The sequence below is a fragment of the Cucurbita moschata genome, unplaced genomic scaffold (genome assembly GCF_002738365.1).
Source record: "Cucurbita moschata cultivar Rifu unplaced genomic scaffold, Cmos_1.0 Cmo_Scf00006, whole genome shotgun sequence".
NCBI lineage: Eukaryota > Viridiplantae > Streptophyta > Magnoliopsida > Cucurbitales > Cucurbitaceae > Cucurbita > Cucurbita moschata.
Window position 1 is genome coordinate 1112654 of NW_019268522.1, and position 27365 is coordinate 1140018.

Genomic DNA, 27365 nt, shown 5'->3' on the forward strand with positions numbered 1-27365 from the left:
AAGAAAAATATAAGAAAACAGTGAAAATTGGTCAAAGTCAACTCGTAGGGGTAAATTGGTCATTTTGATCCTCGTTCCTTAATGAGAGGTCTGAATTAGCCCAGATTGCTAACACAAATCCCACCATTCAAGAAAAAAAAAATATAAGCATACAGGGAACGATTGGTCAAAGTCAACTCTGAGGGGTAAATTGGTCATTTTGACCATCATTTCTCAATTAGAGATCTCGATCAGCCTTCATCAGATTGCTAAGATTGGAAGAAAAAATGAAAGAGAGAAAAAAGAAGTAGGAAATGAAATGGCCGATATCGCTCAGTTAGTAGAGCAGAGGATTGAAAATCCTCGTATTACCGGTTCAAATCTGCCATTAACAATAAGAATAATGTGTAGGAAATGAAATGGCTGGTATCGCTCAATTAGTAGAGTAGAGGACTAAAAATCCTCGTATTATCGGTTCAAATCTGCTATTGACAATAAGGATAATGTGTAGGAAATGAAATGGGCAGTATCGCTCAGTTGGTAGAGCAGAGGACTGAAAATCTTCGTCTCACCGGTTTGCTATGAAAATAAATACGTCTAATGTGTCGGAAAGGAAATGGCTGGTATCACTCAATTGGTAGAGCAGAGGATTGAAAATCTTCGTGTTACCGATTCTAGAGTTCAGAAATTTTTGAGAGAGTGACGAGAGAGAAAGTAGAAATCCACTCCAAATGATTGTTTGGAGTCGAAATTCCACTGAATTTCCTTCACAAGCATTGCTACGTGCGTGAGTGTTACTATAGTCTGAATCTCATGCTCGAGTCGATTTCCTTGAGTCTCGTGCTCGATGGGACAAGCTACGTGCATGGGTGTTGCTCTAATCTGAATCTCGAGTCTTTATTTTTATAATTAGCACTAAATTCCTAATTGGAATAGGTTTCTTTGCAACTAAATTTGAAAGGTAATGTGAAGAGATATAGATATAACAAAGGCACTACTCTCTATGTAGAAATTGATGTGTGACAAAGGGAAAGTTATGGTTTAGGGCTTTTACCCATAAAGAGAACCAACACTTTCACACATACCTTATCAATTCAAACCAATCCCAAAGCTCATAATTGATGGTCGGTTTTTTTTTAGTTCAATAATCGGGAAGCATGGAGGTTGAACTATCAGCTAATATTTAGGGGACGATCGAAGATTGATTGAAAAGGTAGCTCAACCGCCCATCTTCCTAGCCACCTACCTGCTCGTACTTGTAGCCTGGTCATAGGTCGATCCTCTCTTCTCCACAAAACATGTTCTCGATCATCTCTTCTCTTGTTCATTATCATTTAAGATTCTATGTTTTGTACCACGACGACACGAGTAAAGTATAATAGAATGAAAGAAAAAAGGAACTGTATTGAATTTTGTTTCCTAAGGAGTGACAAGAACGCTCGATGAGTTCAAATATTTAAGATTCGTACTACCCATGTTGTAAACAATGTAGGGTTATAGATTTTGTGGAATGGTACATAAGTTTTAGTTCAACATCTGAAAGTGGGGGGATTCGAGTCTCTAACGGTCGGTTTATGTTTAGATTGACAAGTACATTTTCATGGTGTCCCATGCAAAATGAACACGCAAATAATGATGAACCATAAAACACGAGCACTTGAGATGCATGTGTCCCTAAAAAATCATGAAGCTACCCATTAATAATAATGAAACGCTGCACAATTTTCCAACTGATATAGAGAATATTACAATTGAAATTGAATTGAATATCCAAAATAGTCTTAAGAAGACATGATTCGAAACGAATATTAATTAAAGATGGGTTGAAACATATATTCTCGACCAAGTAGCCATAAATTTGAATTTTTTACGGTATATATATATATATATATATATATTATCTAATTTGTTCATGTAACACAATGAATTCAAGTTCTTACGCATGAAACATGTGTTCTACGTGCTTCTCATCTCGGTTGTTTTTAATTGAAATTTAAAATTTTTTAATATAATTTGTGTTCTACGTACTTCTCATCTCGGTTGTTTTTAATTAAAATTTTGAAAATTTTAATATAATTTAAGGTTATTTGTTTAATGATTTTGTTCTCGTTATTCTTCCTAGAAAATCAAATAACATTAAAAAATTTGGACTATTGGATAGAACAAAAAAAAAATAATAATAATAAATTATAAAAACATAATTTTTTAAAATTTAAATATGTTTTTAAAAATAATGTAAGTATAATTTTTTAGACTAAATATGTATTTTTATTAATTTTGATAATTAAAAAATTAAATATTTATTAAAAACCCAAAAATAAAAAAAGCAAATATGTATTTATTTTAGTGTTTTTTAAATTAAGAAAAAAAAACATCTCATTTGCCATAAAAAGACAGTGAACAGTAAAAACAGTTAAACGCTCACATGGCGAAAGAGAAGCCACTCCCTGGTTTGGGACTTTCAGAATCAAAAGCGTGGTTCTTTTTCTTCCTCCTATTTAATCCACCAAGACCCATCTCCCAAATTCATCCACGTACTCCCCTGTTTTCATCTCTTCAGTTTCTTCTTCTCTCTCAAAGAATCTCCCCCCAAATTCCTCAATTCCCCCAATCCCCGTTTCTTTTCTCATCATTTTCCATGGCGGGTAATGGCGTTTTTGCAGAGATTCTCGACGGGGAAGTTTACAAATACTATTCCGAAGGTGAGTGGAAGAAATCCTCCTCCGGGAAGAGCGTCGCCATTATCAACCCCACTACGAGGAAGACGCAGTACAGAGTTCAAGGTATGATGACTAATCCCATTTCTCCATGGAATTCTGTTTCTTCTCAATGAATTATGAGATTATGTTGCTGAATGTATGAGAAATTTGTTGAAATTAATGTTGTGGGTTGCTAGGAATGTTAGTGAATTATGTTTTTTTAAAGGGTTATTCATGCCTATGAGGTGTTTGTTAAAATAGCTTGTAACCAAGAGGAGGTTAATCAAGTGATGGAAATTGCCAAAACTGCTCAGAAATCATGGGCTAAGACTCCATTGTGGAAGAGAGCTGAGCTTCTTCATAAAGCAGCTGCAATTTTGAAAGAACATAAAGCACCCATTGCTGAGTGTTTGGTGAAGGAAATTGCAAAACCAGCTAAAGATGCAGTGACTGAGGTACTACTACTGAGTTACTGCTGTTCTTGTTGGATTGTTAGCTCTTGAAATGTGAAGTGATAATGGTTTGAATGATGTGAAGGTTGTGAGGTCTGGGGATCTTGTTTCATATTGTGCTGAAGAAGGTGTTAGGCTCTTGGGAGAAGGGAAGTTCTTGGTTTCTGATAGTTTTCCTGGAAATGAAAGGACCAAATATTGCCTTACTTCCAAGGTACATGTTCTGTTCTTCTTTGTTCTTATGGGACAAAACTACTTTTAGATTATAAAGCACAATTTCATGTTCCTAATCTGTTTTATGCTTCACTTTTGAACATGAAATATTCAGATCCCACTTGGTGTGATCTTAGCCATTCCTCCATTTAACTATCCTGTCAATCTGGCTGTCTCGAAAATTGCACCGGCTTTGATTGCTGGAAATTCGATCGTCCTCAAGCCTCCAACTCAGGTACTCTAATACTAAATAAGCTCATCATTGTCTCTTTAATACAATCTCCATTGATGAACAATGAATCAAATAACTCGACGCGCTTGGAACTGACTGTAAATTCCTTTTCTGTTTCGTTTAACTCGGTTCTGTCGAGTGGATCATGAATTCAGAATCAACTAAAACAGAACAGATATTAGCATCATGTAGAGACTGTGCAATTTGTTTGCCATCTGTATAATGCTCTTACCATAACTCAGGGTGCTGTTTCCGCTCTTCATATGGTGCATTGCTTCCATCTTGCTGGTTTTCCTAAAGGCCTGATTAGTTGTGTCACTGGTAAAGGTTCTGAGATTGGTGATTTCCTCACGATGCATCCTGGTGTAGACTGTATAAGGTAAACATATGATGATGATTTACGATTTCTCCCATTTGCATGACTCTGTTTTTGTAACGGCCCAAGCCCACGATAGCAGATATTGTCCTCTTTGAGCTTTTCCTTTCGGGTTTCCCCTCAAGGTTTTTAAAACGTGTCTAGTAGGAAGAGGTTTCCACACCCTTCTAAAGAATGTTTCATTCTCCTCCCCAACCGACGTGGGATCTCACAATTTTGTACTGCTTTTCTCTGTGCAGCTTTACTGGTGGAGATACTGGTATTGCGATTTCAAAGAAGGCAGGCATGATACCTCTTCAAATGGAACTGGGAGGCAAAGACGCCTGCATCGTTCTCGAGGATGCAGATCTCGATTTAGTCGCTGCAAACATCATAAAGGGAGGCTTTTCTTACAGGTGAGATTGTTAGGAATCACGAACCTCCACAATGGTATGATATTGTCCACTTTGAGCATAAGCTCTCATGGCTTTACTTTTGGTTTCCCCAAAAAAACTCGTACCAATAGAGATGTATTCCTTACTTATAAACCCACGATCAACCCCTTAATTAGCCGATGTGAGACTCCTCTCCCAACAATCCTCAACAGGGATCAGACCCCACACGGGTAAAGAAGATAACTTGTTCTTTAACATGAATGAAAATCTAAACCGCTTGGCTTAATTGCTAGAAAGAAAATAACTTGTTCTTGTTCTTCATCCTTAGAACAGAGTAGGTTGTCTTTAGTGAAATGAACTTGATCTTCTTCCAACCAAAATCATAACCATATTGGAACATTCATATTTCAGGCGTCAACTAAGCTGCTTATACTTGTTTTCTTTCTGATGACAGTGGCCAAAGGTGCACTGCCGTCAAGGTTGTTTTGGTAATGGAGTCCGTAGCAGATGCTTTGGTTGAGAAAGTAAATGCTCGGGTGGCTAAACTAACTGTCGGTGCCCCGGAAGACGACTCAGACATTACTCCTGTCGTGACCGAGTCGTCGGCAAATTTCATCGAAGGGTTGGTAATGGATGCAAAGGAAAAGGGAGCAACATTTTGCCAAGAGTACAGAAGAGAAGGCAACCTGATATGGCCCTTGTTGTTAGATAATATTAGGCCTGATATGAGGATTGCATGGGAAGAACCCTTTGGACCAGTTTTACCAGTCATAAGAATCAGCTCCATTGAAGAAGGAATCCACCATTGCAATGCTAGCAACTTCGGACTTCAGGTATAAAAACAACTCTCTCTGTAACGGCTCAGATCCACTGCTAGCAGATATTGTCCTCTTCGGGCTTTCCCTTTCGAGCTTCCCCTCAAGGCTTTAAAACGCATCTGCGAGGGGAAGGTTTCCACACCCTTATAAAGGGTGGTTTGTTCTCCTCCCCAACCAACGTGGGACATCACAATCCACCCCCTTCGGGGCCCAGCGGCCTTGCTGGCATTCTTTCCTTCCTCCAATCGATGTGGGACCGCCCCCAAATCCACCCCCTTTGGGGCCAGCTTCCCCTCAAGGCTTTAAAACGCATCTGCTAGGGGAAGGTTTCCACACCCTTATAAAGGGTGGTTTGTTCTCCTCCCCAACCAACGTGAGACATCACAATCCACCCCCTTCGGGGCCCAGCGGCCTTGCTGGCATTCTTTCCTTCCTCCAATCGATGTGGAACCGCCCCCAAATCCACCCCCTTTGGGGCCAGCGTCCTTACTGGCACATCGCCTCATGTCTACCCTCCTTCGGGGAACAACGAGAAGGTTGACACATCGTCCGATGTCTAGCTCTGATACCATTTGTAACAGTCCAGATCCACCGCTAGCGGATATTGTCCTCTTGGGGCTTTCCCTTTCGGACTTCCCCTCGAGGCTTTAAAACGCGTCTGCTAGGAAAAGGTTTCCACACCCTTATAAAGGGTGGTTTGTTCTCCTCCCCAACCAATGTGGGACATCACACTCTCTCTCAGCCTAGTTGTTCCAAAACTTCGTCATTTCAAAAACGGTTAAAAACGTGTCTGATAATTGTTCTTGTAGTGTGTTCTAACTAGAACTGCCAATTCAAGTATGAGTAACATGTTCAAAAACAGGGATGTGTCTTCACAAAAGACATCAACAAGGCGATATTGATAAGCGACGCAATGGAAACCGGGACAGTTCAAATCAACTCTGCCCCCGCTCGAGGACCCGATCATTTCCCATTCCAGGTATAGTTAATATCTACATCCCCACCATTATATCGAAACGAAAATCGCGTTTACGAGCCTGGATATGTGGAACAGGGAATCAAGGACAGTGGAATTGGCTCTCAAGGAGTGACCAACAGCATCAACATGATGACCAAAGTGAAGACCACAGTGATCAACTTGCCAACGCCTTCCTACACCATGGGTTAGTTTGCTTGTTAGCTTTTAGGAGCCTGCTAGCTATCTCGCTATCTGCCTTAGCCTTAAGCTAAATAGTTCTTCCCTTCTCTTCCACTTTGTGTAATGAAATTAATAGCAAGTAGCTGAGTTGTATGGTTGTTAATTACTGCCATTTGATTGGCTCCCTTGTGTGCTTGTTGTTAGGAACCAAGTCTGTTAGTATGAGAGCCATAGGGTCCAAATTGTGAGTGGATTTCAGAGTGTGGGCAGAAAACAGTGCTACAAATACGAAAAGCCCGAAGATGATCACGTTCGTTCGTATCTTTAAAACGTATCTTTAAAACTATCTAATAAGTCTCTAATCTTTTAATTTTGTATCTAATATATCTCCCATAAATTCAGTTTGTAAATTTGAATTTGATGTCTAGCGCACCCTTGAAGTTTCGATTTTGTGTCTGGTAGATTCGCAAATTTAAAAAAATTTAAAAAACGAGGATTAAATTTATGATTTTGAAAGTTCGATGATCATTGACTCAAATCTCAAAAGTTTAGATGCTAAACGTGTGAGATCCCACATGGTTGGAGAGGGGAACGAAACAGTTCTTATAAGTTCAGGGGTTAAACTTGTGAGGTTCCCACATTGATTGGAGAGGGGAACGAAACATTTCTTATAAATGTGTGGAAATCTCTTTTTAGCAGACGTGTTTTAAAACCTTGAGGCTAACAATGATATGTAATGGGCCAAAGCGGTCAATGTCTGTTAGTAGTGGGCTTGGACTGTTACAATGGTATTAGAGCTGGACATCGAGCGGTGTACCAACGAGGACGTTGGACTCTAAGGGGGTGGATTATGAGGTCTCACATCGATTAGAGAGGGAACGAAACATTCCTTATAAAGGTGTGGAAGCTTCTCTCTAGTATACGCGTTCTAGAACTGTGAACCTAATGATAATACGTAACGGGTCAAAACAAACAATATATCTTAGCGGTAGGCTTGGGTTGTTACAATAGTATCAAAGCCAGACAACGAGCGGTGTGCCAACAAAAACGTTAGGGCCCAATGAGATGGATTGTGAGGGGAACGAAGCTAAAATAGTGAATCGACAGCGATACGTAATGAGCCAAAATAGACAATATCTGCTAACAATGAGCTTGAATTGTTACAAAACCAATACTAATAGGCTCGACAAAGTAATAAGTCCCGATACATTATTTAAATAATAAGTTCGATGTGATTTTCCCCTTCAAAGTCAAACTCAATATTTTAAAGTCAAAAATCATTTGTTTTTTAATTAATTTTTCCACCCAATAAGATCTCTTGTTGAAATTAAAAAATTATTATTATTATTATTATTAATTTTGTATGCCAACAACTCATTCCCATTTAATTTCATTATGATTTCTAAGATCTTAATCCAAATCAAATTCACCTTATTCGTATCCACTTTTGAAATTCATCGACCTACTTTAAAAGTCTACGTAAATATCATGATGAAAAGAATTACACTACCAGCTCGGGTTTTACTTTTAAGGTTGTTGAATTATGTCTTATTTCTCTACTGACACCAAATAATATTTATCGAAAATATTTAGAATTTTAAAATTTATTCAACGATGCATGATCGAAGAATATGGAAGCTGACAATAATGTGAGATACAGAACGTTCATTGTATCCGCTTCTTCATGTTAAGCTTCTATTTTTACTTATAAGATAGATCGAAAAAAAAAATCATTATCATATATTCCCACGACGTTTATTTTATTATACATTAATGATATGTCATTAAAAAAATTATGGCATCTTTTCCTCATTCGTTTCATCTAAAGTTTGTAAACTCTTGATTATATACGATAAGATATGATATTAAATGTCACATGTGAAATAAATCTTTTTCTTACTTTTAAAAAAATATATCCTTACGTATCGATATATTAAAGATGTTTATATGATTTGATGATCCGATTTATCTAACTCAAATCATTATTCAGTTCAGTTTGCGGGTTGACATTTTTTTGGTCGGGTCATCCTAATCAACTCGAAAAATAGGGTTACAATCCAACTCAACCTGATCTACCCCACTTTTAAAAAGATTAAGACTATTTAATGTTTGTGATCGCGTTGTGAATTATAAATATTTGATATTTAAATTTTATAAGATTTTAGTTATTAACGTAACATATATTGCTGATAAATATAATTTTTTGAAATAATTATAAAAAAAATTGTAAATTCTATTCAAGTTACTCGGGTTACCAACTTAACCAACCCTAATATAACCTAATCCATATGAGGGGACCCAGTGTTCTCGTTGGCATGTCGCTCGGTGTCTAGCTCTGATACCATTTGTAATAGTCCATCTGTCTTGATTTTTTTTTTTTTTGTCAATTTCAACCGTTTCGATTCATAAGATTATAATAAAAGATCGTTTTAGATAATTCGGTCGCAGATACATAAACAAATAATAAAAAAATAATAATAAAGTATATTTAAAATTTTAATTAATAATCACATACATGCATCGAGAATTATATGGAGATTGTATATCATAATTAAATATTTTAATCAAATAAGTTTTTTTGTAAAAATGAAAATTTGTTAAATGGGAATTTCATAATTCAAATTTTAATTTTAATTTTCTTTATTTTTGTTAATTAAATTTTATTTATTATTTGAAATTTTGACGCTCCTGAATTTAGTTTACCAAACGGCCCCTCCGAGATTTGTGTTCAAATTAGCGGGAAAAAAAAACAATTAAATAAAAATAATGTAAAAGAAAAATGAAGTTCGTGGGGACTATTTTTAGGCTGTCTCTTTCACCTCCACTCGCTTCCTTGGGTATTTTTCACTCACGCGCTCAAAATTTATTTCATTTAATTATTCTTATTATTGTTATAAAATTTAGGATAATTATTATAATATAAATGTAAGCTAATAAAGATGTCCACGAGGTGGGTGTGGACACGACAAGGCGAGATTGTCATTCAGTACAATATGGGTGAACTTCCGTTGAGTAGAGAAATTTTTTTGCACTAATCCAGAAGCTCGAGTTGGTTGAATTAGTAACCTAACTCAACCTTCTATTTTTTTGTTGGATCAGATTGAGTTGTCGGGTTCAATTTTTTAAAAAAACTTTAAAAGAACGACAACAATTGTTATTGTAAACTCATGGCAGATAGTTACGACTGGACGACTAGATAGAGGTGACCGGACCGCAAATAACTACAACTGGACTGCTGCTTGCTGCGGTAAGTGAGTTTGTCTGTTTTAAAAACGGAAGGTAGTCGAAAAGAGAAGGCTAGAGATTCTGTCAAATTTAATGACTCACACTTCAAAATGATATGTCTGCTGGATGATGAAAGTCTCACATTGGCTAATTTAGAGAATGATCATGGGTTTATAATCAAAGAATACTATCTCCACTGGTGTGAGGCTTTTGGAGAAAGCCCAAAGTCACTCGAAGTGGACAACATCATATCATGGAGAGTCGTGTATTTACAGATAAAATAAATATTTATTAATACTTTAGATTGGACTAAAAAAAAAACCATATTATAGTATTTAGTAAAAATACAAAAATATAATAAGAGAAAGTGAACCTCACGCGCTTTTTTTTTTTAATAACAGAATTGTCATCATCTTCATTCTATAAAACCTCAGTAACTTCATATTTTTAATGGCTCCTCTCTCCTCTGTTTATTTCTCGCCGGACTGATATGAGACTCACCAACTCCCTCCCCGACCTCCATAGCAACCGCCGCAACCGGCCGCCAGAGACCGATGCCTCTCAACTCCACCACCACCAAAACCACCTTCAAGCCTCTCATCTCCATCCCTCTTCCTTCTCCTCCGACGATTTCCTCGACCAAATCCTCTCCTCCATCCCCCTTCCCTGGGAACTCCCTACCGGTCTTCCAAATCCCCACTCGAACCTCCCTCCTCAGCCACCGCAACTCCCTCGAAATCCCGACAATGCCGCTTTTCAGATCGGCGACACCACTCCAGCCGCCAAAATGGCCATGGCCATGCTTCACCAGCAGTTACTCACCACCGCGGCAGATTCCAGTCTCCTTACATTGCCTGGAAACGACGTCGTTGAAGTCGAAGGCTCTTCGTCCTTCAAATGCCCTAATCCGGTACTCAAAATCGATCTCTCAAATCTAATCGCTAATCATTCGATTCGAAAATAGGTTACGAAATACTCCCGAACCATTTCGATTCCTGTAAATTATTTGCGTAATCTTACAGATTATCGTCGACGGTTCCGTCAATCCGTCTCTCTTCAACGAATTCACCGGATTCCTCAACGCCTCCGGCTCCAGCCATAGCCATACCCTGAATCAATCTCAGGCAATAAGTAGTTCGATTCGATCGTACAGTTCTTCAAATTCATAACCTCGCTCTGCCCTAAAATTTCATTTCATCAATACACAGGGAAATTCAACTTCAACTTCACAGACACAGAGCTTCGGAGCTCCAGTATCAGCCAATACTCCACCTCCGGTGGGGACTGGTTCCGGCGGTGGTGCTAGCGCAGCGGCGCAGCCGCGACAGAGAGTCAGAGCTCGGCGAGGTCAAGCGACGGATCCTCACAGTATTGCGGAAAGAGTAATTAATTAAGTTTAATAAATTAATTAACGCTAATTAACATCCTCTATTTATTTTAATTATTTTAATTATTTTGTAACAGTTACGGAGAGAGCGAATTGCAGAGAGAATGAAAGCTCTACAAGAACTGGTTCCCAACGCTAACAAGGTCTGTTTCGTCATTTCCTATCCCTTACACGTGTGAACATCACGTTCGCTTTGTTATTTATCCAACGGTTTTAGTTCTGCCACGTTTTGTTTCTATTTTTATTTTATTTTTTAATACCTTGTATTCGGGGCCGGAGACCACACTCTTACATGGCGGGATTTGCAGCTTTAAATTTTATATACTTTTATATTATAAGGGATCAAAAGTTTAGAATAAGCTTTAATTACAAAACTTGTGCGTTTTTAGATAAGAAAAGTAATGAGCTGTTGAATATGTTTTCTTTTTCAAGTTTGACATAGGACCTCGAACACTTTAAGAACATATACATATGTCTGCCGAATCTCGAACACTTCTTCTAACACATATACATATGCCTTCTTGAGCTAGATTTGAGTTTGTTTTTTATCAATTTTATGCTGGATCGAAACATATTTGGTCTATTTCTCATTTTCTATTTCAAAATTTTAGTAATGATTGATAGAATGTGAGATCTCACCGTTGTTGGAGAGGAGAAACAAATCATTCCTTGTAAGGGTGTGAAAATCTTCTAGATGACGATAAGTAACGCGCCAAACTAGACAATATTTGTTGGTGGTAGGCAATGGAGAGGGGTGAGATCCCACATCGGTTGGAGAGGGGTGAGATCCCACATCGGTTGGAGAGGGGTGAGATCCCACATCGGTTGGAGAGGGGTGAGATCCCACATCGGTTGGAGAGGGGTGAGATCCCACATCGGTTGGAGAGGGGTGAGATCCCACATCGGTTGGAGAGGGGTGAGATCCCACATCGGTTGGAGAGGGGTGAGATCCCACATCGGTTGGAGAGGGGTGAGATCCCACATCGGTTGGAGAGGGGTGAGATCCCACATCGGTTGGAGAGGGGTGAGATCCCACATCGGTTGGAGAGGGGTGAGATCCCACATCGGTTGGAGAGGGGTGAGATCCCACATCGGTTGGAGAGGGGTGAGATCCCACATCGGTTGGAGAGGGGTGAGATCCCACATCGGTTGGAGAGGGGTGAGATCCCACATCGGTTGGAGAGGGGTGAGATCCCACATCGGTTGGAGAGGGGTGAGATCCCACATCGGTTGGAGAGGGGTGAGATCCCACATCGGTTGGAGAGGGGTGAGATCCCACATCGGTTGGAGAGGGGTGAGATCCCACATCGGTTGGAGAGGGGTGAGATCCCACATCGGTTGGAGAGGGGTGAGATCCCACATCGGTTGGAGAGGGGTGAGATCCCACATCGGTTGGAGAGGGGTGAGATCCCACATCGGTTGGAGAGGGGTGAGATCCCAGATCCCACATCGGTTGGAGAGGGGTGAGATAGGGCAACGAATCATTCCTTACAAGGGTATGGGATCCCAAGAGGGTGGATTGTGAGATCCCACGTCGGTTGGAGAGGGCAACGAAGCATTTCTTATAAGGATGTAAAAACCTCTCTCTAACTGAGCGTTTTAAAACCGTGAGGCCGACGTCGATACGTAACAAGCCAAAACAAACAATACTAGCGTGAGTTTGGGCTCTTACAAGAAAGATATATACATACTAATGTATAACTGAATAATGTTTTAGACATGGTTCTGATATCAGTCATTAGCGACAATTAATCTCTATAAGAGTTTGTCTATTTTAAACGTAAGTGTGCTTATAGTTTTTTCAAAACATCTCATATCAATGAAGATAGTGTACCTCACTTATAAACTCACTGATATTTGATGATATGAACAAAACCGTAGAAGTTGAACGGTTGAGCTATATTGATGCTAAGTTTGGCTGATTTTTATGGCTTGAAATGGATTTTGGAACGACAGACAGACAAGGCTTCAATGCTGGATGAGATCATAGACTACGTGAAGTTCCTCCAGCTTCAAGTCAAAGTAATCTGTCTCACTACAGTTGAAGACAAACATAAATAGAATGAAATTTACTGATTTTCTTTGCTGGGTGTGTGGCTGTAGGTTCTGAGTATGAGCAGGCTGGGCGGCGCCACTGCCTCCATGCCGTCCCAGCTTGTCGCCGACATGTCCTCCCACTCTGAGGTACTACCAAATCTTCACTTTTTCAAGTAATTTCTTTGTCATGAAAAGAATAAGATCCATTATATTTTTTGGATTTGGAATCATTATTAGTTTATGATTCGTATCATGGGATTTCATGATCATGTTTTGTTGCTATGGAAGATTCATGATATTACCCACCTTAGTTCATAATGGCCCCTGAGATTTCATGGAATATATGTATTTAATCTGAATTTAGTAAACGTTTTCTAAATGTTCTCTATTTATAGTCAAATAAATTAAACGTTTACTAATTTTGAGAATGATCATAGATTTATATCATAGCATGGAGAGTGTTCGTCTAACCATAAGGATATGGAAAGAGTAATAAATAGAAAGATGCACATTCGATACCTTTGTTTGGTAAATATGATATATATGATATATATTGTAAATATCAAATATGATGTATATGTAAACTATAATTTAGTGCAAAGTATCTTTAACCGTATTTTCTCATTTTTGTAGGGTGGGATCCACAACCAGTCCAATGGAACCGGAGGAGCTGCCGGACAGACGTTCGCCGGAGCTCCGGCAAGTAATGACACGATGACGGTGACGGAGCATCAGGTGGTGAAGTTAATGGAGAAGGACATGGGCTCCGCCATGCAGTACTTACAAGGCAAAGGCCTTTGTCTCATGCCCATCTCTCTAGCCACCGCTATCTCCACCGCCACATGTCACAGCCGCCCTGTTACAGCCTCTAGAGGCGGCGGAGATCGCCCTACCTCACCCAGCCTGTCGGCGTTGACCGTTCAGTCAACCGCCTTGCGTAACGGCACCGTCAAAGATAAGGCCTCTATTTCTCGGCCGTGAGATGACGGTGTTAACGAAATGTCAAAAAAAAAATGTTAAAAAGCCAAATTTAGTCCCTTTATTTAAGAAAAAAGTTAAAATTTAATTGGTATAATTTAAAATATTAAAAATAGTTTTTATGATTTGATAAAATTATTATAAATATATATAAATATTTATGAATTTTATTTTATCAAATCATAAATACAAAATAACTTTCAAACTATCAAAACTAATTTTAACTTTTTCTAAAATATAGGGAAGAATTTTATAATTTAATTACAAAAAAACTTACGTTATTTATTTATTTTTTTTTTATTTTTTGTATATTTCCTTTTCTTGAATGAAAATGATTGTTTTGGTCCTCTTATAATTAAATTTTAAAAAATTAATAAAATATTAAATAATAATGCCTTAGTTAAAAAACATTAAATAATTGTTTTATGAAGATTAAAAAATTAATTAATTAATTTAATAAATTTTGGTTGCTTTTTATTTTTATTTTATTTTTATTTATTTTTATTTTTTTATAATAAGGAGTTAAGTCAACCCCTAGGTATTTTATTTTATTTTATTGTTTAATCTTTAATTACAGAAATTTAAACTTTTATTCCAGCTCTTTTTCCCTCGTTATTGGGACGTTGACATTATTAAATGATAATTTTATTAGAATTTTTTATTTTTAGAATAAATAATCAACTTTAAATTTTATTTTTAATATTAGTCGGAGAATAAATAAAAAAATTTGAGGAGAACTCTTGAATCAATTTAATTCATAAAATTTTTTACCGTCCAATCTAAGCTTAAACTTGAAAATTCAATAAATTTTAATAAAAATAAGACAACGAAATAAAATCTAATTATAAGAGAAAATTCAATAAATTTTAATAAAAATAAGACAACGAAATAAAATCTAATTATAAGATGATGTTATTCAAATTTATTACAAGGGGAAACAAGGGTTCGGGATGCAATTACAGAATGAAATAGAAAATATTCAAATACGAAAGTAAGTTGACTGACGCTCTAGAATGATCCTCTCTATGCATAGCTCTCGCTCCTCCACCTATTTTTATATATAAATATATCGAGTAGACAACCTTGTAGCCTCTCATCATACATGTGACCTAACATAGGATTTATGATTCGATGAATTATTTTCTAAAATTTTGAATGTGTTGTCGTTCTCCAGTTGTTATTAAATGGAGTAGGTGAGTCTTTCCAAACAAATTTCAAATTGAACATGGAAGAGATAAGAATTGAAATGTACTATACATTATATTTATTGTAACATATGATAATATTTGTGACAACACTTTTATAGCAAAATTGATAATAAAAAGTTAACTACATATAATCAAACATTAAATATTAAATGTATTAATATTTTCTTCCCTATACATACTCATCAAATATATGCTCTGTTTACTGCAACAAAAAAAATTGAAAAAACGTAGTGTTTAAGATTTATAGTATAAAGAAATTTTTCCCTCAAGTTGTTCTTTCTACTCTATTTATTTGTTTTGGTATGTTTCGATCGTAGGTTAATATTAACATATTGTGAGTTATCACTGTAGTGTCAGGATTCTTCGTGTATGAATCCCACAAATGTGAGCGTCATGGTAGCCAAGATTGTGTTGCGCACAACCAACTGTGAGACTGCGACCTTTGGAAACACCTACATAGTAAACGAGTTGGGATTTCTAGCATCAAGTTGAATTGGGTTCGTTCCAAAAGGATTCATGGTTGGTTAGCTATAGAGATATCATTATGTTTGGATTTGGATCGATGACGTCGGAGTTGAGATCGACAAATCAACAAGCTATTAGGTTAGATAGTTTGAGGCCAAGGAGGACCACGAGAGAGGGGACTACTTGCTACTCTCAATTTCCAAATTATTTGGTTCATTTACTCTAAATGGTCCAATACCCTTTTCGGTCCGTTTTTGCAAACACGAAATATCCATTTATTTATTATCGTTTCTTAATGAACGAAAATGGGTTGTTTTCTGAAACGCATTTAAAAAAAAGGAACCCCGTACGAGTGAAATGTTTTTCTCTAACACTATATGAGCTTACAGCTTGCATGTTCTTATTTTTCCGCTTTAAAGATGACATTATTGTGTAATTGGTAACGAAACTTAGACGGTCTAGATTTTTCGAAAGTTGAGTTGTTACGAATGGATAGAGATCCACAACTTGCCCACTGATATACTATTTATCTCTCTCTCACTGAAAATATCAGAACAACAACACAACTAAGAAATGGTTCGATGTAATAAAAAAAAGTTACATAATTCATTTCAAGACAAGACAAGACACGATGGATACGTTTACCTCGAACTAACATCCAACAATTATTAAAAACGGTGACTGCCCATAATTTCTCCTCCCCACCTTCCTTTCTGTTTTTGTTTCATACATCATCATAAATGAGTGAGCATGAGTGTGTTTATATACCTTCTTAGCTCAAAAAGAAAGGGACACAAACTTAGGGTTTTGTTTATTGAAAGGAAGAACAATGAAGAAACCCTAATATCAATCAAGAAGATGAGAGAATTGAAAGAGCTGACAGAAGAGAGTGAGCACACACTCCGAGCAATTGTATGAAAAAAATTCATACCTTTACTAGTGTGTGTTCATGTCTCTTTCCGTCAGCCTTCACTTCCCATTCTCTCTCTCTTCTGTCTGCTTTAGATGTCAGATCTTACATCGGTTGGAGAGGAACGAGGTATTGTTTGTAAGGTGTGGAAACCTCTCCTTAACAGATGCGGTTTGAAATTGTGATGTTGACGGTGATATATAATGGGCTAAAACGGACAATATCTGCTAGCGGTGGTATTAGAGGACGCTGGGCACCGAAGGGGGGTGGATTGGGACATCCTACATTGGTTGGGGAGAAGAAGGAAGCATCCTTTATAAGAGTGTGGAAACCTCTCCCTAACAGATGCGTTTTAAAATCACGAGGTTAATGGCAGTACATAATGGGCCAAAGTGGACAGTATCTGCTAGCGGTGGGCTTGGGCTGTTATAAATGGTATCATAGCCAGATACCGAGCGGTGTGCTAGCGAGGACGCTGGGCATCGAAGGAGGGGTGGATTGTGAGATCCTACATCGGTTGGGGAGGAAAACGAAACATTCTTTATAAGAGTGTGGAAACCTCTCCCTAACAGCGCGTTTTAAAATCATGAGGTTAACTGCAATATGTAACCGACCAAAGCGGATAGTATCTGTTAGCGGTGAGCTTGGACTATTACAAATGGTATCATAGCTAGATACCGAGCGGTGTGCTAGCGAGGACACTGGACACTGAAAAGGAGGTGGATTGTGAGATCCTATATTAAGTTAGATTCATTTGTGATATGTTCGTAGTTTGTTCAAGTTTTTTTTGTTGAAGGATTTGGAGCTGTTGGATTGCTATTTAGAAGGAAAGATTCTGCATATGGTGCTCTTCCTAAATCAGGAAGGTATGTTGCACTTTTTTGCAATCTTGTTCTCAGCTTCGGGTTCGGTCCTTTAGACAAGTCTCTTAGATGGTTTCTTTATAGTTCACGAGTTTGTAGTTGGCTGACTCTTGCTTGTTTGGTTGTAGTTCATGTCCACTCGTCGTGAAGCCTACCTGTAGTAGGCTTAGTAGGGCTCGAACCTACAATATGACCGTTATGAGTATTACGTTTCAACCAATAAAACTGTAAGTGGGTAGTAGGCCGTGTAGGATTCAAGTATTGGTTCATGGATATTTTCATTTGAGTGTTTTTTAGTTGAATTTTATCTTATTTATTAGTTGATTTGTATTCTAAATTTTAGCTTGTTTACGATATCTACCACTACTCGTTAACTCTCTTTTATTCTTTTGGAAGGAAATAGTATCATGGTTGCTAAAAACGAGATGATTATCACTACAAGAATTTCGAGTTTTCATGACTCCATAAAGCATCAGTGATGACTCTCTAAAGGTAGAGTTATATCAAGTCTTTTTGTATTTAATATGACACTCTTATTCACCATTTTCTCGTTATTTACCCCATTTATACTACTTAGTGAGCATGAAATCGTTTATTGCGGTCCAACATGAAAAAAAAAAATGGTTTGGCATAAATCGATCTTAATTGTACATTTAATTGAGTTATGTGGTAAAATTTCAGACATTTATGCTGAACCATGAGGGAGTAGCAAATCTGGAAATAAATGGGGGATGACATGGAAATTTTAAATTCATCAGCAGTCGAAGTGGGTCATTGATTACCGAATGAGAAACATCCTATGTGGACAACTTATTCGTTTTCAAGCCATAAAGGGGAACCCATGCTCAATATAAAAGGAAAAAGGAAGACCAAGAGGAGGAGAGCCACACTTTGGGAGAAAAAAATCGAATTACATAGCAGCCTCTGCTGCAGTAAACTGCTGTGAAACCAGAGAAGAAGAAGAAAACCCTAATCCAGCCGCGGTTGACAGCAGAAGGAAAAGGAGACCAACAAAGATTGATTAGGGCAAAGAGGTGGACGTAAGAGCTTAAGAGAAGGGAACTTCCATTGACGAACGGGATAACTCTCTATTTCCTTATTCCATCGATTTTACATGATGAAGATGCGGATTCCTTTGTTTAATTCAGTTTGTATGGAGAGCCAAACTTAATAGGGGAGGCGAGAGAGTTTTATATAGTTTAAGTATGTTGACGGTATGATTTTAGTTTATTAAAGAGTTATTGTTAATGATTTACATGTATGTTTAATTAGCTACTTTACATACATAGTTGTTCTCTTATTCGGGAGAAGAGGGAGCAATGAAATCATCTTTAATACTCTAGTTTCATAGCAAGGAGACTTGAACGGTAATAGAAGGGTTATGAATAATTCTACTCCTAGAGCCTTGTTAATAGAAATTACAACAAATAATCACCATTCATGACCCTCGGGGCTTGAAAATCTATTAAAAGGAACTAAAATCTACCACAAAACTCAACAACTTATTTATTTAATCTCTCTTAGCCGAACTTTCCTCATTATAGTTTTCCTCATTACCTATTTTTCGACAGCAGTGGCACTGTTTTAGTTTTGTTTAAATAGTTAAAATCTCCAACACTCATTTGAATGTTACCCAAAAACTCCAGTGATAAAATTAACCAAAAAGATAGGTTCCATGTGGAATCGATAATTTACTTTATTACTTGTTACTTGTGATAGTGTATACTTGCACTTATTCTTGTAAATTTTACATCATTTTATTATATACATCCACAAACGATCAATCAGTAAACGTAAAAAAAAAAAAAAAAAACATGGGTTGAGAAGGGTTCTCCCGAGACAAAAAGAAGTGATTGAAAAGGGTAGTCAAAAAAATCTCGTTGGGAGTTTGCAGCATTATGTTGGCATAGTTAGAGTCAGATCACAGTGTTGTTGGGAGATTGTTTCTTTTGCGAGTGGTTGAAATTGAAACCAATAAAGTCTAAAGTCATAGAGATAATAGCTAAAGCGATGAACCAGATACCTACTACTAGCCAAGCAACTAAGAAGAAATAAAGAAAACGAGAGTGGTTACATGAACAGCTATGATATTATAAGTTATCTTCGTGAGCAGATTCATTTTGTATGGTTTCTCTGATCAAACTAGAATGGAATGGATTTTGAATAGAAAGCGTAAAGGCGTTGCCAAAATCGAGATATCCATGGATGGAAGTGTTGATATCTTTGCAGAATTGGTCCACATCTCCAAGCTGAAAAGAGTGTTAGTTGTGTGGGGCTAAAAACTTACTTGAAGTCCTTTATTGTTCATGGGTGGTTGCTGTGCCTTTTATTGCTTTGAATGATCCTTAAAGATTCTTATCAAATTAAAGATATGTTTTTTTTTATAATATCAACTCAACAAACCCGATAACATTGCTTACACCTTTTCATATCAAAGTAATTAGTTAAAAGTTTCGAGCCTTTGTTGTCTTGACTTATTACGTATTGTCGTCAATTTCACGATTGTTAATACGAGTCTACTAGGAAGAGGTTTCCACGCTTTAAGGAATGATTCGTTCTACTCTCCAACTGAGGTAGAACCTCAGAGCCTCACAATCCACCCCCATAGGGCCAACGTCCTCGTCACGGGACTAACATTTGAGGGGCCAACATCCTCGCGGCACACCCTCACAATCCAACTCCTGGGGGTCAACGTCCTTACTAGCATACCCTTACAGTCTAACCCATGGGGCCAGCGTCCTCGCTGGTACACCTTCACAATCCAACCCCTGGGGCAGCGTCCTCACTGGCACACCCTCACAATCCAACCTCAGGGGGCCAGCGTCCTCACTCTCGAGACAACATCTTCAATGGCACATCATTTGATGTCTGGCTCTAATACCTTTTGTAACAACCTAAACAAGCCATGCCCATGTAACAACCCTCTTATACCCTTTGGGATGCTTCTTATAACAAAAGATATCAAATAATTAAGACATAGGTAAATAAAAGTTGCTAAGACTCGAGTTGACCAAGTCCATCCAAAAGAGCACACAAAGATATTATGGTGAGTCAAATAAAGGGAGGGGGGATTCGAAGATGGACGAAAAGGAAAGCTAAGTTCATGATTCATCCCCTTCCACATAACTTATCGTTTATCTCTGTCACCCACTCTCTTCTATAGTTCAGAGTTGGATGCATAAGTGTCAAATGTAATTGATTACGAAAAGAATGAAAATTTGAGTTTGGGACAAAAAGAAACTCACACAAATTCCTTCAAGGTACCGAAAGATCAAGCGTAACAAGAAAATAAGGGTTGTCATGATCCACAAATAAACAACACCAAACACAAATCCCCACATCAAATGAAACAAAAAGCGAACGATCATAACATTCATCACAATCATCAAAAGCATAAATTAACAAAATCATTCCATTTCACAAAATCATGTTTCATTAGATAATCCAATCACAGTCTCATGAATCCTTCGATTTCCAATCTGATAATAATCAGGTTTTTCAAGCTGGGGTCGAATTCTCAGTCGGAGATGTCCAAACAATGTCCTTCAACGCCGGCCGGAGCTCCTTCCTACAGAACTGGTTGTACTCCAAAGTATCTCCGTTGTCCTTCTTTACCTCCACCACCACAAACGACGGCGTCAAGGCGAAGATATCCGCCGCAATTGCAAGTTTCCCCTTCCTCCCCTTTTCTTGCCCCTGCAATCGAACCCATGATTCGCTCTTCTTCACATCGAACTTCACCGCCTTTGCTACTTCCTCAAGCTTCGATATCACACTGCTCGCCGGCGATGATGTCGCGAATCTCATCTCCTCTTTGTCCTCCCTCTTCTTCTCCTCGAACAACGGCGACAGATCGAACCCTTCCGATAGGGAAATTATGTGGAATGCGTTTAATGTCTCCGCTGGTTGCTTCGATTTCGTGAAATTTTCCTCGATTCCTTCTTGTTCTTCCTTCGTAATTATAGACTTCGGTACCGATTTCTTGAACCATGACGATGATGTGATCTTCGTGATCCCGATTCTGGTCACTGGATTCGGGTCGAGAAGCTTCGTGACGAGACGCCGGGCTTCGGATGAGAACCACGGTGGACATTTGAAGTCGCCTCTGTATATTTTCTTGTACATCGCCACCATATTGTCGTCCTGAAATGGAAGGTATCCAGCGAGAAGAACGTAGAGGATCACTCCACAAGACCACAGATCCGCCTTAGCGCCATCGTATCCCTGCTTTCCGATGACCTCCGGCGCGACGTATGCTGGAGTTCCGCATGTAGTGTGCAATAATCCGTCCTGCTTCAAGTGCTCCGAGAAGGCGGTGAGGCCGAAATCAGTGACCTTAAGGTTACCGTCTTCGTCGAGGAGGAGATTCTCCGGTTTCAAATCGCGATGGTAAACACCACGGCTATGGCAGAAATCAATCGCAGAGATCAATTGCTGAAAGTAAACCCTAGCCACATCCTCTCTCAACCGACCTTTCGCGATTTTGGTAAACAGTTCACCGCCTCTCACAAACTCCATCGCAAAGTAGATCTTCGATTTACTCGCCATCACCTCATGAAGCTCAACAATATTCGGATGCTTCACCATTTTCATCACAGAGATCTCTCTCTTGATCTGCTCCGTCATGCCGACTCTGATGATCTTCTCCTTACCAACCACTTTCATCGCAACAGTCTTCCCCGTTCGCAGATTTCGAGCATGGTAAACCTTTGCAAAAGTCCCGTGCCCTAAAAGACGGCCTAATTCGTACTTCCCGTCGAGTAAACTCGAGTGGCCACCATCTCTGCCTTTATCCGCCATATCCGCCGCCGGATTCGAGATCACTTAACTCCTTCTTTATTTAGATACAGATTAAATCTAAGTAAAAGAGGAAAAAGAGGGAGGAGAAAGAGAAAGAGAGGAATCAGATCACCCGTCCTCGACGTGTTTCCGGTGACAATTTCTGCCGCCGACGATGAAGATTTTGAATCTCCCGATCAACTCAGACTGAATCAACGAAGCTAATCTCATCTTTCCGCATTCCCTTGCAGAGTTCTGAAACCCTACAATTTCCGATTGACGATCTACCGATAACTATTTTCCCTCTGTTTCTTCAGGCCTTTCTCTTCTTCTGCTCTCTTCTAACATTGAAGCCGCCTCATCGGTTAAATAGTGGATTTTGGATATGAAATTACTCTTATACCCCCATGACGTTGCCTTCTTTATCGCTTCCGCTTCCTTAGAAAAAGGGATTCAATTGTATATTCTCGTCCAATAAAAATATATTAAATATTTAATTGAATGCTAAATTACTTTCCTTTATTTTTATTTTTTTTTGTCGTATATTTATTTTTAATTTGAATTTGTAATAAATTAAGGAATTTGAATATAGAAGTAAAATATATTTTATTTTTTAAGGCAATATTTTTGTCCTTTTTTAACGCAAAATCAGCTAAAATTTAAATTTAAAAAAAATCAACAATAATTTTTTATTAAATAGAATAAAAAAGATAAATATGAAAGCTTTTAACTACGTGTACTTCTTATCGATATATTCCATTAAAAAAATAAAAAATAAACAACTAAAATCGAAACGACGTCGTTTTTCGTCTGATTTCCTCGAAACCGCCAAGAGCCAGCCCACCAAACTAGAAAAATAGGAAATTACGATTCTACCCCGGCATACAAATGAACAGATTCTTGTGCCTTTTCGTGAAGGGGTAAAGTTGTAAAAGCGCTAAAAGTTCATTTGATTAGCTGTGCTGTCTGAGAATATATGTTCCGTTGATTCATAATTTTCAGGGGCCCACTGGTCCCAACCGAACCTAACTCTGGACTGCCACGTGTCACGGCAAATAATATGTGATGGGACGGATGTGATAAGATTAGAACGAGGTGGCATGTGCAACAGAAATTATTCAAAAAAAAAATTTAATATATAATTTAAATCACATTTTTTTTCAATTTATTTTTTATTATTTATACTTTCTATTATTTAATTAAATTATTCAGACACATCAACTTTTAATTAAACATTCGATATATTTTTTGTTTTTTTTTTATAAAAATAATAAACCAAAATAATGGAATTAAATTAGGGTGGAAAAAAACATATGGCAAAAATTGGAGGGAAGTCTAAGCACGACGTGGCGGCCACCCGTCAGCAACTGAATGTCGGAACTAGCGGCGGCGGCGGCGGCCATTCTTAAATTCCACAACTTAGTCAAATTCAAAAAATATAGCCTCTTCCGCCGCTGGACCACCCCGTCCCCCGTCGGCAGCTACCGGACAAAAGTTTTCTCACCACTAGTTACTTAAAAATATAATTAAATTATTATAAATGATCATATTTTCTCCCCCTTAAACTAATCATCGTACAACTTTAGAGCATAATTAAAATGTAACATAAAGCACTTGTTTGATCTGAATTGATACTAAACTTGCAAGTTTTCATCTTTCACATTGGTTGGGAAGAGAACAAACAACCATTTACAAGGGTGTGGAAACCTTTTTACAGTAGTAGACATTTTTAAAGCCACGAGGGAGGGAGAGCCTTGAAGGGAAGCGTGACCGGGAAAGGCCAAAGAAAGAGGACAATATCTGGTAGCAGTGGATTTGGGCTTTTACAATGTATCAAAGCCAGACATCGGACGATGTGTCAACCTTCTCACTGTTCCCCAAAGGGGTGCCAATAAAGACGCCGGCCCCAAAGGGGTGAATTTGGGGGCGCTCCCACATCAATTGGAGGAAGGAAAGAGTGTCAGTGAGAACGTTGGGCCCCGGAGAGGGGTGGATTGTGATGTCCCACGTTAGTTGGGGGAGGAGAACAAGCCACCCTTATAAGGGTGTGGAAACCTTCTCCTAGCATACGTGTTTTAAAGCCTTGGAGGAAAATCCAGAGGGCGTGGAAACCTTCATACACCTTTTAAAGATCAAATAGAACAATATCTATTAGCGGTGGAGCCTCCAAGGCTGATACACCAAATTTTCAAATTTTCTCTTAATCTTGACTTGCAGGTTAAGGCTCGAGGTGGGGTATATTGAAATCGATAATTATACGTTTTTTTTTTATGGTATATTATTTTAGATTATATTACATACACAACATGATATTAAATAATATCCACTAGACATAGTTTCTAAGCATTTTAGAAAGGATTGAGCTTCCATCCACTATCACCACCATGAAAACTATTCAACAAATTAAAATATATTAATAGTAATAATAATAAATAATAAATTTGTAATATTTTAATAAATAATAGTGAAAGACAAAGAGAAACAATATTTGAAGTGCTTTTTCTAATAAAAATCTACAAATTGGAATGTTAAATATAATTATGGGAAAGAAAAGTCAATAAAAGTGAAATTTAATAAAGTTTTTATTTTTAAAAAAAGAAAAAGAAAATAAAGTTGGTCCCTATTCATTGCATTAAGCCAAACCCATGTGAATTAAATGTATCACATGTTTCATTTTTTTTTTTTAATTAATAAGCAAAAAAGAAAATTATATTTTCAATATCTTGCACCACAAAAAAAAACAAAATTATTTCCGGAAAAACGGGTATCTAATGACTCTAACATTCTGATGACATTCCGACTATCTCTACAAACCAACACAGAGTCTTTCTAAGATGGTTTGTTCCACACTCTGATAATGACATTCCGACTATCTCTACAAACCAACACAAAGTCTTTTTAAGATGGTTTGTTCCACGCTCTGATAAAGGGTGTTTCGTTCTCCTCCTCAACCAATGTGGGATATCATAATCCACTCCCTCTGGGGCCAGTGTCCTCGCAGGTACTTGTTACTTTCTCCAATCGATGTGGGACCCTATCTCTACAAACCGACAGAGTGTTTCTAACATGGTTTGTTCCACTCTTGTTTCTCCACCCAACCAATGTGGGATATCACAACTCACTCTCTTTGAGGCCCAACGTCCTCGCTCGCTAACACTCGTTACTTTCTCCAATCGACGTGGGACCCTACCAAATCCATCCTCCTTCGAGACCCAGTGTCCTTACTGGCACACCGCCTCATGTCTACCCCCATCTGGGAATAGCCTCCTCGCTGGCACATAGTCTAATGTCTAGCTCTGATACCATTTGTAACAGTTCAAGCGCACTGTTAGCAGATACTGTTTCCCTCTGGCTACCACTAAAGGCTTTAAAACGTGTTTACTAGGAAAGGTTTTGACACCCTTGTAAAGGGTGTTTTGTTCTCCTCCTCAATCTATTCTCAGCATGTGATCTCGAGTCATTCATGTACCTCTTATTTACTCGAGTGTCACAAATTATAATCATTATTTTCTCACTTTCAAATTCAAATAAAGAGAATAAAAAAGAAACACTTTCCATTTTTTAAGGAACAAGATGGCTTTCTACCATACTCCATTAATTTACATGGTAATTTTCAAGCTAGCTCAAAAGAAAGCATAGGAAAAGAGCCTCAAAATTGATCAAAATTATCTCTCAAGCTTTGAACTTACCCGAAACCGTGTCGTTATGTCGAGCTGCTTCTCCATTTTTAACCCAACCATCTCTCCCTAATGATTCCCGGTAGTAGCGAAAGCTCACAAACGCTATGAAAGCTGCAAAATCATACTTCATTTCAATAACGTTACACGTTCGAATCTACATCTCGAAACAGATTAAGATTTCAGTTCGAAATGGTTTACCTGCCCAAACGCGATATAGAATCGAAGAGAAGTTCCATACCATAAGGAAGATAGCAACAATCATTCCCTTCTTGTGGGAACTCAGCTGCCAAGAACTCCCACAAAGCCTCAACCAATGTTCTCCTAATTCACAAAAAAAGAACTCTTAAAAACATAAACACGAATCCGCGTCATATTCTAAACAAACTTCGTTTGATAACGATTTAGTTTCTTCATTTTTGTTTCTTCCTTTCTCCCACACGAGTAAAGTAAAGAAACACACATAGACAAACAAAAAGTCAATAAACAAAGACCTCGATCGTCCCGATCAAAAGGGCAAATGGGCGTTCATATAGCAAAGACTAATAATCAATTTTTCCGCGTGTGTGCTCCAAACAACCCAATTAAGGTATCGATTTCAAGCTCGTAAGCATAGTACTACTATAAGCTCTTTTTTCTTCGAAATTCGAGTCCTAGCACGGTTTCCCAAGGGAATATTAAGATCTTGAAAAAACAAACCAGCTTTTCAGAACTGTCCTAGAACTGTCTAATGGTACCCGACATCAGTCGAACGAAAATTGGCCGAGACTGAAACCAATTTCGCGTGGCAACTTTGAAGACACATAGCTCCCTCGATTAGCAAGTCATTATGTTTCTACTAACCTAAGGATAGTTCGATGAATGAGACACCTATTAGGATCTAAACCCGTTTCAAAATTTAAGAACGGAGTAGACGCTACCTAAGAGAATAATTAGATATTTAAAGCTAAAGTTTCATGTGATTCAAATGGAAACATAAAAACAAAAATAAGTCACGAACCAAATTAAAGTTTTTAGAATCCAAAGATGAAAATAAAATATTTATTTTTAATTTTAAAATTAAAACACAAAAAAAAAGAAAAGAAAAATGAAGGGTGGAGATTGAATCAAACATTAAATCATCCGATCCGACAGAACTGACACGAGAACTTACAGAGAAGAAAATAAATTACCGACAAATAAAGTATATAACAATTTTAATTTTTATTCCCTTTTCGAAATTTTAGAATTTAAAACGTGGTCGTTTTATGAAGGGAACAAAAGAGGGTCACAAACAAATCGACGGATGAAAAGACAGAGGAGTACGGTGGTTTGTTGTACTCGGCCGTATTGAATTGTAACCCAAAAAAGAATAAAAGATAGAAAAGTTTATAAGTAAGAATAAAAGATAGAAAAGTTTATAAGTCCGTGGAGATGTGTTTTTTACCGTGGGTAAATAATTTGGGGAGGGTGAAAACCGCAACGAATCCTGTGCCAGTCAATCAGTACATCCATTTGTCAGAACCCAAAAAAAAAAAAAAAAAAAAAAAAAAAAAAAAAAAAAAAAAAAAAAAAA

At 37.8% G+C, this 27365-nt stretch overlaps 4 protein-coding genes and 1 long non-coding RNA gene across 6 annotated transcripts in view; 3 read left to right on the plus strand and 2 right to left on the minus strand.

Moving 5' to 3' along the window:
• The first annotated feature begins 2473 nt into the window (after positions 1–2473).
• LOC111444104 (NADP-dependent glyceraldehyde-3-phosphate dehydrogenase) lies at positions 2474–6651 on the plus strand. Of its 2 annotated transcripts, XM_023082065.1 has the most exons (10): positions 2474–2762; positions 2940–3133; positions 3216–3344; positions 3459–3578; positions 3818–3954; positions 4191–4346; positions 4780–5158; positions 6006–6122; positions 6198–6306; positions 6486–6651. In XM_023082065.1, the coding sequence occupies exons 1-10, from the start codon at positions 2618–2620 to the stop codon at positions 6527–6529; spliced, it is 1530 nt and encodes a 509-aa protein (XP_022937833.1). In that variant the 5' UTR covers positions 2474–2617; the 3' UTR covers positions 6530–6651. The 2 variants fall into 2 exon arrangements, with proteins under 2 accessions (XP_022937833.1, XP_022937834.1); XM_023082066.1 differs by having other exon boundaries at positions 2475–2762; positions 6198–6651.
• A 3318-nt stretch (positions 6652–9969) lies between these two features.
• Positions 9970–13989, plus strand: LOC111444106 (transcription factor bHLH69-like). Its single transcript, XM_023082068.1, has 7 exons — positions 9970–10416; positions 10529–10630; positions 10715–10888; positions 10971–11036; positions 12850–12915; positions 12997–13077; positions 13564–13989. The coding sequence occupies exons 1-7, from the start codon at positions 9997–9999 to the stop codon at positions 13909–13911; spliced, it is 1257 nt and encodes a 418-aa protein (XP_022937836.1). The 5' UTR covers positions 9970–9996; the 3' UTR covers positions 13912–13989.
• Positions 13990–20538: 6549 nt separating this feature from the next.
• On the plus strand, positions 20539–24565 carry LOC111444427. Its single transcript, XR_002710697.1, has 3 exons — positions 20539–20783; positions 24199–24203; positions 24554–24565. It is a non-coding gene; the product is annotated as an uncharacterized LOC111444427 (long non-coding RNA).
• Positions 20770–22459, minus strand: LOC111444420 (CBL-interacting serine/threonine-protein kinase 6-like). Its single transcript, XM_023082519.1, has one exon. The coding sequence runs from the start codon at positions 22152–22154 to the stop codon at positions 20853–20855; it is 1302 nt and encodes a 433-aa protein (XP_022938287.1). The 5' UTR covers positions 22155–22459; the 3' UTR covers positions 20770–20852.
• Positions 24566–25713: 1148 nt separating the features above from the next.
• Positions 25714–27365, minus strand: part of LOC111444421 (reticulon-like protein B21) — a 5055-nt gene continuing 3403 nt past the window's right edge. Inside the window, exons 6-8 of the mRNA XM_023082520.1 lie at positions 27237–27278; positions 26012–26134; positions 25714–25924 (exon numbers count right to left, since the gene is read on the minus strand). Coding sequence (XP_022938288.1) covers positions 25806–25924; positions 26012–26134; positions 27237–27278 — 284 coding nt within the window. The 3' untranslated portion in view covers positions 25714–25805. The remainder of the gene's footprint in view (positions 25925–26011; positions 26135–27236; positions 27279–27365) is intronic.